Source organism: Condylura cristata, unplaced genomic scaffold, assembly GCF_000260355.1.
Source record: "Condylura cristata isolate star-nosed mole 26May11 unplaced genomic scaffold, ConCri1.0 scaffold00002, whole genome shotgun sequence".
Classification (NCBI taxonomy): Eukaryota; Metazoa; Chordata; class Mammalia; order Eulipotyphla; family Talpidae; genus Condylura; species Condylura cristata.
In genome coordinates this window covers 44,680,805-44,691,988 of record NW_004567103.1, presented here as the reverse complement: position 1 = coordinate 44,691,988, position 11,184 = coordinate 44,680,805, and the positions used below count along the sequence as shown (strand labels likewise).

Below are 11,184 nucleotides of genomic sequence, written 5' to 3'. Positions count from 1 at the left end.
GGAAACCACACCCGAAGTTGACTACATTTACCAACAGGTAAAGGTGGACAAGTTAGTTAACCTCCTTACTCTTCTGTTTCCTGTCTACAAAGTGAAATACTAATAGGTCTTTCCAGAGCATGCTGAGAGTAGTAATAAGACAATGCATGTCAGGAGCTTAGCCAGTGCCAGCACCTAGCACATCTTTCAGGTACTGGGGGCTTGGGGAGGGTCTGGGCCCTTCTCCTCAAGGAGAGGAGGTGGGACTCAGAGCAGGCCCCCTAGGGGAGGAAATGCCTGTGTGTACTCTTGATGAAAACTGGATGGTATCCAAGTGGAGGAAGGAGGGCCTTGCCTGTACAGAGGCGCAGAACACCAGAGCTTTGCTCTTTTGAGGCTGATTTTATCAGATATAAAATGAAAAACTTCAATCTATTTTAGACTGCTTTTAGAATTCCTTTCAAACTTAGCAAAATCTTATCTTCCAAACTTTAGGCATTTCAGGGTTCCAATAAAACACAGTATTGTTTTTTCCCTACAGCTTGATCTGTTTTGACTGCAGATGAGGAATTAGTTTGCATTTCCCCTTCTTGTACTTTCCGATGTTAAATCTTTTTTTAAATGGCATATCTAGATTCTCTCTTTGAAGCCTCTCACTCACTCTGGCCTCCATCTCCTTTTCTGTGGTGATTGCCCAGCTGTGGTCCTCCCATTTCCCTCCTCCCTCCCCCTTCTCTTGAAAGAATCCCTCTGCCATGCCTTCTATCTAACTTCAGCACATTTTCGTTGTTTGTCAAAGTCATTTTAAATTTCATTCCAATTCTCCTGAATGCCAGCCACCTCGACTCAGTTGGCTATTATCACATTTTTAAAGATTTATTTATTTGTACATACAGAACTGGGGTACAGGCCAGAGGCTCACGGGCAGCAAGAGGCTTCACCAGAGACAGAGTGGGGAGCAGAACAGGCAGATCGACGAAGTACACTGCTGAGGGGAGCAACGGGCTGGTCAGGAGAGGTCTGCCACGCCATGTGGTCACCTCCGGGGCAGGCGGGAATCAAACTCATGCAGAAGTGGCTTTAGCTTCTTAGTGCTGTGCTTTAACCCACTGTGCCACCAGGGAGGGCCTATTGTGACATTTTATAAGAATGTTTTTAATTCCATACTCAAGTTATCCATAAGCCTGTTAGTAGATACATGTCTAGCAGCATTTAGTAGGTGACCTAACCTTGTAGATTTAATTTGTTTGTGCTACTTTACTTGTATACTGATAAAATCACCATATCTGGACTTGAAAAAGAAACTTAGCAAAAACAAGCCATGAAAATACTGGGGATAGCAAGTGTTAAGTCATGCTAAGTACTCTGTCTTGCTTTTTACTCATTTGTAAACTGAGGGAAAAGGAAGATAATTTTCTTTCTAGCTCAGAAGACATTAGTATGATTGAATTCAATACTTATTCACTGCTATATTCTGAGTCAGTTTCTGTCCTTGACATTTAATAGCCAGGGACACCAAATGAGTTGCTTACCTCCTTGAGCTTTAGATTCCTCACTGATAAAATGGTAACCTCTGGCAAACCATGATAAATGGATTATTGGGAGATAAAATAAAAGGAATGAAGACCAGAGAAAATTCCAACACTTGATGCTACTCTCAAATATAAAACATTCTATTAAGCTTTGAAGCTTAATTCTAAGTGAAATCACATTCTTATCTGTAGCCTCACTCCCAGCACATTTTTCTAGCCTGGGGGGGATCACTGAGGTTGGCTGGTGGGTTCTGGAGTTAGGTCTGGGAAGTTATAGAGGTTCTCTGGCAGCCTGTTAGGTCTTGATGCAGTTCTGATTTCTGGGAAGACTTCTGGATGTCAAATGGAAAGTCATTCATCTTAATGTCCCTTTAATTTGGCTCAGCCAAGAGAATAAAAAATTCCCAAGTCACACCAAGTGCTCTCACGCTGTGCTGTAACTTGATAGCACAATTCCAAACAAAGTGAGGAAACCACACCCGAAGTTGACTACAAGGATGGGCCAGCATCCAGAGTAAGAGCAGGAACATGCAGATAAGCCGAGAAGGTGGCTGACTTGTTTGGGGGGCCCTGCAGAGAATCATGGATATTATCACGGCGGTTCACCCTGGACCTTCTAGTTTTAGGGTATGTGAGTTTTTTTTCTTTTTTTTTTTTCTTTTTTAATGCTTACCCAGTTCTGCTAAGTATCAAAGCATTATAATGTACAACTGCCTAGCAGAAAAATTAGTAGCATAAATGCAAAAATGGTTCTGCCATTCTGTTCTTTTAAATGACTGGAACAGGCAATGAACCCTCTCTGATTCCTCCCCTTTATATTTTGTGTGTGTTTTCTTCTTTTTTTTTTTCTCACCGATATCTAGTATTCAGAAAAACGCTTGGGCTCCCTCTTGTGGCTATCCAACTGTTTGTGCCTGTTTAACCTTAATGCTGAAGTTTTAATTATGGGAAAAAATTATTTGAATGAGTAGTAAACAGTATTTGTGTGTGTCAGATACCTGATACGTAAGCATCTCCAAGTTATCCAAAATTTATAACTCATTCATTCATTCACTTATTCATTCACCTAGTCATATATCTTCCACCTAATATTATTGACATTCAGCTTTCCTAATGGAATATCTAGTTTGCAAGTACATAGAGAAATGCTGAGTTCCAATCTTGTAAATTACGTATATTTCTTCAAGAAGTGATCCTATGTGTTAGCAAGTTTTTTTTGCATATTAGTCCAGAATTAGACAATGTAGGGGAAAAGTTGTTTCCATTTAAAAATACAAACTCTTCTACATATGATATGTTACTTCTTTTTCTCCTTTAAATTATATTGGTCCCCATTGTAATGTATTTTCTTCCAGGCCAGATTACATTGTAATTGTGTCAATGTATAAATCAGTATGTAGATTTAGCTACAATAACAAAGTAAGATTAGACACTGTCTTCAGTAAGATAAGAGATCTCTTTTCCTTCATGTTAATTGTCCGAATGTGAGCTGAGCAGGATTTATATGGCACCTCCATGTTGTAATGCACTTTTGATGATTGAAAATCTCTTATTGATCATCTTTGTTTACTTTCACATATCAAAAATAATTATATACATTTAAATCTCAGTGTTTTAAAATTTCTTGTGACCAAAAATCTCTATTAATTTTTCTTCTCTATTGACTTACAACATAGTAGCGTGCAGTTGTCTAAGCAAAATAAATATTTTCTATTTTTAAAAAATAATTTTAAAATATTATATTATTATTGGAAATGTATCATGGAATAACTTTGGTCCTGTTAAAAAAGTGAATTCATTATCTATATGCAGCAGAGGTTTAACATCAATTCTGTTCCCCTTCTTGCTTTTCGTTTATGAAAATGCTAGAAAAACTTGCACACGTAAGTAAATAGGTGGGAGTGAAAATAGTTTTAAACAGCTGTGTCACGGAATTCTTTGACTTCTAGGTAGCTAATGTGGTCCCTGAGGGGGAGAGTGAGTCACTGTGAAGTGGTGGGAAGTGTTACCTTCAGGATGGATTTTGAAAATTTGACTTTCTGATGGATTAAATGGAATATGAGAAGAACAAGAAGAGGAGTCAGGGCTGACTTCAGGCTTTCTGGCCACTGCACATTAGAAGGATGCATTTGCCAGTGACCAAGGGGAGTCTGAGATACAGTGTATGTGGTGACCTCGTTTGAAGGTTGCTGTACTAGGTAGCCACTAGAAATGAGGTGTGATTAGAATTGTTACTGTACCTCTTCCAGTCAGTAGTTAATAATAATAAACATTGAAATGGAGAGTGATAATGAGATTGGATATTAGGTATTTATAGTGGGTAGCTTGTGCCTGGAGCATGAATAAAATTGGACTGTGTTTAAAAGAAATACAAAAAATGAGGTGGAAATCAGCAAAATTTTACTAAATTCATCTGTCCCTTGGTATAGTAGAGATTAAGAGAATTTAAGATTGTAAGTAAACTCTGTATATAACTGCAGGTTTCACCTTTCAAATTAATAAAAGGTTGATTTATGGAATGTTCAAGTACAAACACTAAATGAATCAAGCTAACAAAGCGTTGCTTAATAGACATCCTCAGGGACCTAACTTAATGAATAGGTAGAGGGGTATTATTTGTAACATAGCCCACAAATTATTTCTATATGAATTGGTAATTTTAAATGACTATGGCCTCTTGAAACAATTTGTTTTCTTAATTAGCTTAATCATTTACTTTATAGTTTCATATATTACTAAAGAGGGTTAATAACCCTCTTTTTCTTAAATGAATTAACTTTTCCAGTGTAGCCACAAATTTCCACTTAATAAAGTTTGAGGAAATAAAGTAACTCCATAACAAAAGGAAACATGATCGTATTTTATTTAATCTTTTAAAAATCATTTATTAAATGCCTGTGGTATGTCCTGTAGCCGTGTACTTTGGCTCTGAAGTCTAATAAAACTAATTCTGCCACTAGACAAACAGTCTACTAGAAGAGAGACATAGGCAAATGGATCATTCTATCAGAATGTGGTAGAGAGATTGGAGTTCATTGCCAGAATACCTCATGCATTTTAAAAGTTGCTGTCACTTGAACATGGCATTAGTCACACCACAACATGCTCCCTCTCAGAGTGCAGCTACTAAGTTACTGGCCTGCAACTCCAGACTATGTGCGTTACAGGTAGCAGACATCCATATTAAGCCATCTTAAAATGGATGGAGAGGAGTTGAGCTGGTATGGGGTGACCTTTGGCTGTGGAAGGGAGGCTTCTACTTCTGTCTACCTCTCTGTCAGCTGGAAATACAGGTTCCTAGTTGCTTCCCAGCAGCTACAGTTAGAAAACCCTAGAGAAGGACCTTAACTGATCTGCCTGGGCCATATGTCCCTGTCACCCCAACTCGAAGTGGAGTGAGATACCACCGTGGGTTTAGCTCTGAAGGTGGGGAGAAGGCATGTACCCTCAAAGGAAATAGGAAATAGTAGCTGTTTTCTACTCCTCCACAGGGAAGCACATTCAGTCCCCTTCCTCCAATGTGCTCACATAACATCACAATGCAATCAATATCTCATTCGGAGCTACCCTTCATCCCTTGTTTATGAAGAAATAGGACAGAAGCACTTAGGAGAATAATGTTGACATCATATTTTGCAATAGCTTTGATTGCAATAAGCATTGTGCTTTAGAAATTCCATGCATTCCATTCAATCAAGATCATAATTTCTTTTTCACTGTCTTCTTAACATGTATGATGTGGAAATTAACAAGATTTGATCTTGTTAAGTCTTTTGAGTAACTTAGATGTGGGTTCTGAACTAGTGGATGATATAAGCAATCCTATTTGTCCTGGGATATTACAGGAATTCTTCTTTTTTATCTATTTGATTTTAAGTCTTTATAGTCTGTGAGCCAAATTTACATTCAGATGAGTCATTGAAGCTTACTTATATTGTGTGCCTAAAAGGAAATGTTTATGCCAAGAGTCTAAAATGAAGGCTAGCAAGACAGTAGATTTTTAAAACAACAGCTAACTTTTCTTAATCATAAATGTAATAGTGTATTTGGAAACAAAGGTATTTTTAAAAGCTCCCATAAATTCCAGAACTCTCTGTGTTTATATATTTAACATAAAGAAATGAACACAACTATAGAAACAAAATTTAGTTCATACTTTAGCACATGTTGTTTCACACTCTTCTTTTTCAATTTAGTTTTTTAAGGACTTTCTGTTACCTAATATTGTCTTAACCATATTGGAGAATAAGTTCCTTGGTAATAAATTTTTTTCAAACAGTTATCTGTATCTCACCAAAGTTAAGTTTTACCCCATCTCCTTCCCATTCATGCAATTATTTGTAGTTGCTTTGCTGTTGTTTTTCCATTTCTGATGGTCAAAGTTTCCTTTTGATATCATTTCCCTTCTGACTGAAGAACTTCCTTTAGAAATCCCTGTAGAACACGTCTGCTGATTAGAAACTCTCCTAAATTTTCCTTTATCCAAGAATTTCTTTATTTTCACTCCTGAAAGATACTTAAACTGGAAAGAGAATTGTGGAATAATAGTTTTTGTCCCTTCATACTTTTTATGAACCAATATGGATATTTAGGATATATTATCATTAACTAAAGTACACTGCTTATTCATACTTTCTTTCTTTTTTTTTTTTTTTAAATGTCTTTCTATTTAGGACCCTGTATCAGATAGCAATTTACATTTAGTAAAGTCTATCTTAGCCTTTGTTTGGCTGTTTTGGTCCCTCAGACTTTCCTTGTTGATTGATGACTGACAGATTTGAAGGATACATAGAAATGTCTCTCAATTGGGATCTATCTGTTTTTTTGTTTGTTTGTTTTGAGTTCAGACTCAGGTTATTGATTTTGAGGGAAGACAACAGAAGTAAACTGCCTTTTTGTCACATCCTAACAAGAGTACATATATCAATATGATTTACCATTGTTGATGTTGACCTTGATTACCTGGTCAAGTACTTTTAGCCAAATCTCTTCACTGTCACTCTGCCCCATTCGATTTTCTATGCCAAATTCTTGGAAAGGAAGTTCATGGTTTGTGGTCTAGTAGGGAATTCTGACCTAGTGACACCTCCTAGGTGGTGAATATATTCATAACTTATTTGGAATTCTTTTCCATGTGACATTATTTTCTCTTCTCCTACATTTGTGTATTTATTTATATCAGTAAGGATTCATGGGTATCTATTTAATATTTTAGGTTGTAGTCAAGTACTACTATATTTATTTTGCTGTTCAAGTTATTTCAAATTTTATCACTGGGAGCTTTTAGTTGCCTCCCTTCTTTCTTTAACATATTCCCATCATTATGTCTGGCTTTGTGATTTTGAACACATCTTACTTTCTGGCATAACTACATGCTTCTATAATCCCTGCCCTTGTCTTAGCAGTAGCCTTTTTGCCACGGGTCTTTGTTTCCTTTTATTGAAGAAAGGCATTAGAAACCAACATCTGAGTGGTAGATGTGTTTGTTGTTACCAGGATGCTGTTGCTTCTAAGTCCATTCAGCTAAGAGTACAAAGAAAAATACAAGTATACTATCTTTCTGTTATCACATATATGTAAATATTTGTACATATACCAGTCTATAACTATATTTAGCTAAGTATGTGTTTGTACAGATTTTTCTAACACTAATCTATTGCCACATGTGTCAGTCTCCTTCCAGCCTTCTCTGCATATCTGCAAGGAGTGGAAGCATTCCAACAGAGAGATAATAACCCCCCCCACTCCATTTATTTGCTTAATTCCAATACACATGTGTAATGGTTTCTGATTGATTGCCTGTACATCTTATGGAAATCAAACTTTCTGGCCAATAATTGCATGCTTATAGGTAGCGGTTTTTGCTATTAGTCATACAGACTCCACTTATTGCTATATTAAGTGAGCAACTTCCCTCACCCCAATCCTTTAAGTAAGGTTATTACTTTTAGTGCAGTCAAATACTTTTGTCACTGTCTGCATTTCATTTGGAGATCCCTATACTCATAAATAATTTTTAAGCTTTCATATGATATTAAACTTTTACATTAGTTAGGCACAGAATTAGTAGGAGTTCAATTCTGAATGGTAAGGACTATATTTAGCTGTATAAGAAACTGTCAAATTGTAACCATACCTTTTTGCATTCCCACGGGCAGTGGAACAATACTTTGCTCTACATCTACACCAGTAATTGGTATTGTCCTTGTTAGGGATTTTAGCCATACCATTTGGTATGTAATGGTATCTCATTCCTGTTTATATTTTCATTTTCCTACTGGCAAATGCTGAATTTCTGCTCACGTGCTATTTGCCATCTGTCTTCCTTGTTAGGCTTCAGTTAAGATGTTGCCCATTTTTAAGCGGGGTTATCTTATTGTTTATATATCTTGAAAATATTTGTTTCACAGTATGTAACTTGTATTTTCATCTTCTTAAAAGTGTCCTTTGCCAAGCAGTTGTTAATTGCAGTAAAGTTCTACCTTAATATTTTCTCTCCTGCTTTTGGTTTTGTATCTAAGAACCTATCACCAAACTAAAGGTCATTTAGGTTTTCCCCTATTCTTCATTTCAAATTTTTATAGCTTTCTTTTGCATTTTAGTCTGTGATTCATTTTGATGGGTTTGTTGTTCTAGGTATTTGTGAAAGGTGCATGTTATGCTTATGTTCATTTGGCATAGAGGCAATTTTACTAGTTCTGATTGTTGAAAAGACTGTCTTTCCTCAACTGAATTGCCTGTGCTTCTTTGTAAAATATCAGTTGGCTGTATTTATGTGGGTCTATTCTGGGCCCCCTTTTTAACTCCATTGAATTTTTGTGTCCATTCATTTACCAGTAATGTTCTGTTTTAATTACTATAGTTTTTAGTCTAAGTTTTGAAGTTGGGTAGTGTGAGTTCAATTTTGCTCTTCTATATTGTATTGGCTACTCTAAGTCCTTTTCCTTTCTATAAATTATAGAAATTTATATCAATCCTATATATTGATTTGGGGATCCCAAATTTACAAAGTAGCTTACTGAGATTTTAATCGGGATACACTGGAACTATATATTGAGTTGAGAAAAACTTAAATAGTAATATTGAATCTTCCAATCCATGAGCCTGGAATATTTTTTCATTTCTTTAGATGTTCTTTGATTTCTTTCACCAGTGTTTTATTGTTTTTTGCATATATATTGTCTACATATAGATTTATTCGTAAATGTGTTTTGGAGTGCTATCATAAGAGGTTTTTGCTAACTTCAAATTCCAATTGTTCAGTACCAGTATTCAAAAAGCAATTGATGCTTGCATATGATCCTATATCCCGTATACTCAGTGATTAGTTCTGGGAGTTCGTTTGCAGATTCTTTAGCGTTTTCTGCACAGGCAATGTTATCTGCAAATAAAGAGAGTCTCATTGCTTCATTTCTGATCTGTGTACCTTTTGGTTTTTTTGGTCTTATTGCACTAGCTAGAGTTTCCATTATAATGGTGAAAAGGACGCACTTGCACTTATGTTTTTAGTGTAATCATTAATCATCTCTAATGTAATCGTGTTTAGCTTTTCATGAAATATTTGTAGTTGCTGCAAAATATCCCCTAAATTCAATGTATCATCACTTATTTTTAACCATTGATATAGAATTGCACATTTTGGTTGTTCTGATTTCCCTAGTGATTGAAATAGTCATATTAGTAGTAATTTTATTATCATTACAATGGAGATAAAAAATACCCCCCTCTTGAAATTATTGTAAAGAGTATATAAAATAATTCATGGAGATTTCTTATTGTAATATTTGACAAAAGCAAGTACTTGATAAAATACTTTTTTGTTGTAGTTATTATTAAAGCTTATGAAAAATAAATGATTAGGAGCAGAGTAGAGCCTTGTTTATGGGCAGAAGCTTCTCTTTATACTTTTGTGGAAGCTGTGTTAATGCAATATTTATGATAGGAATAAGTCAACAAAGAGGCTGGATCCAGACTGCTTGAGTTCAGATTCTGGGTCTACTACTGCTTAATTATATGACTTTGAGAAGCTTACATATTAGCCTAAGACTCAGGTTCATTATATAAAAAAAAAAGTTGGTAACAGTTGTACTCACCTCCTAAATGTGTTATAAGGATTAAATAAGAGCATGTATATAAAGTTCACAGAGCTCAGTACCTTGCACAGAGTATGTACTCAACAAATATATATTTTTGACTAAGGATAAAATAGATTTGCCTCACTTATATCTCTGGTAATATATTTCTGTTCTTAACCCAAACTCAGTAGCCAGTATCTCCTTTTTAACATCAAGATTAAGTGACACATTCACATTTTGTGCCAAAGGAGATGGTGTATTTGCTTTGCTGCTTTTTCCAACTGATCTTCACCTTTCACTTGTCTTCATTATCTCAACAACTCCATTTAAGCTTGCTCCATCAGCTGCTGTCCCCAGCTCTGGGTTACCAGTGGGAAATAAATCAGATATGTCCCTCTGTCTTAGGCCTTATTGTCTGACAAAAAAAAAAAAAAAAAGGACAGCAAATAGGTAATTATAACTGTATTGTGTTTTACCCAAGAGATACCCTATGGTAGCACTGTCCAATAGAAATATAGCACGAATGATATGTAAATAAAATTTTTCTAATGGCCATAGTTTGAAAAGTTAAACAATGACATTTACTTTAATGGTATGTTTTATTTAATTTGATATATCTAAGGTATTCCTTTTCTACATGGAGCCTATATAAAACACTATTACTAATAATATTCTACATTATCTTTTTTTTTTTTTTTGGTAGTTAATCTTCAAATTCCATGTGTATGTCGCAGTTACATATAAATTCAGAGTAGCCACACTCCAGGGGCTCAGTAATCACATCTGACTCGTGACGATCATATAGGACATTGAAGCTCTGGAAACATTTAATAAAGGGTCTGACACATTTTTGGTGAATCATGAGGGATGAGGTGAGAGGGAAAAGGGGCTATAATCTTTGAGCCTCAGTTTTCTCATCTGTGAAAAAGGGATCATAACTACCTTCATCAAAGAGAGTTGTGAGTATTCAGTAAGATCATTCACATGAAGCACCTTAACCCACAGAAAGTTTATATTCTGTCTTGATCCTGGGATGGCCTGTTGTAAGATGAATCCACAAATCTGTCTTCTTTCTCTTCTCTTCTGGAATCCTATTCTGAAGCACTCTAAACAAATTGGATGAGAAAACATGGAACAGCTTCCTCTTCCCTACACCCCAAAATCATGCAAGAAAACCACTTTCATTATTTTGCCCTTCACCCCAGTTAATGTTTGCTTTTCTACCTAGAGAACAGTTTTTATATGAATTATGTAATCTCAAGGTTTTCTTTTTTCTGTGTCTTCATAAAGATTCGTTTTTAAAAAACTATAAGATCTAAGGTTAAAACTCCTGATGATAACTACAGGGCAGGAACTTTCAAAATGGCTACCTACTTAAATCAGAAAAAGGAATGCTATTACCACCTAATAATAGATTATTTACAGTGTTTTTAGGTATAGCGAATCACCCAGGGCATTGAACTTACAAAATTTTGAAATGTGATCATTCATATAAAGATTAAATCACATGGAGAGTGCTTCCCTCATCTTAAACCAATCCTGTGAACATCTGAGACAATCCCGTTTCTTCCTAACCTTCATTCCTTCCAGTTGCTGGT

The 11,184-nt window shown here is 35.6% G+C and overlaps 1 protein-coding gene across 6 annotated transcripts in view; it reads left to right on the top strand.

Annotated features, from left to right (window-relative positions):
- RAPGEF4 (Rap guanine nucleotide exchange factor (GEF) 4) overlaps positions 1-11,184 on the top strand; it is a 228,259-nt gene that overhangs the window by 116,414 nt on the left and 100,661 nt on the right. The window contains exon 1 of one of the 6 annotated variants that reach the window (XM_012726835.1): positions 1,986-2,138. The exons of the other annotated variants lie outside the window; for them this stretch is intronic. Within the exon in view, the coding sequence (XP_012582289.1) occupies positions 2,094-2,138 (45 nt within the window). The 5' untranslated portion in view covers positions 1,986-2,093. Of the gene's footprint in view, positions 1-1,985; positions 2,139-11,184 lie in introns of those variants that run through there. 6 annotated transcript variants of the gene reach the window in all.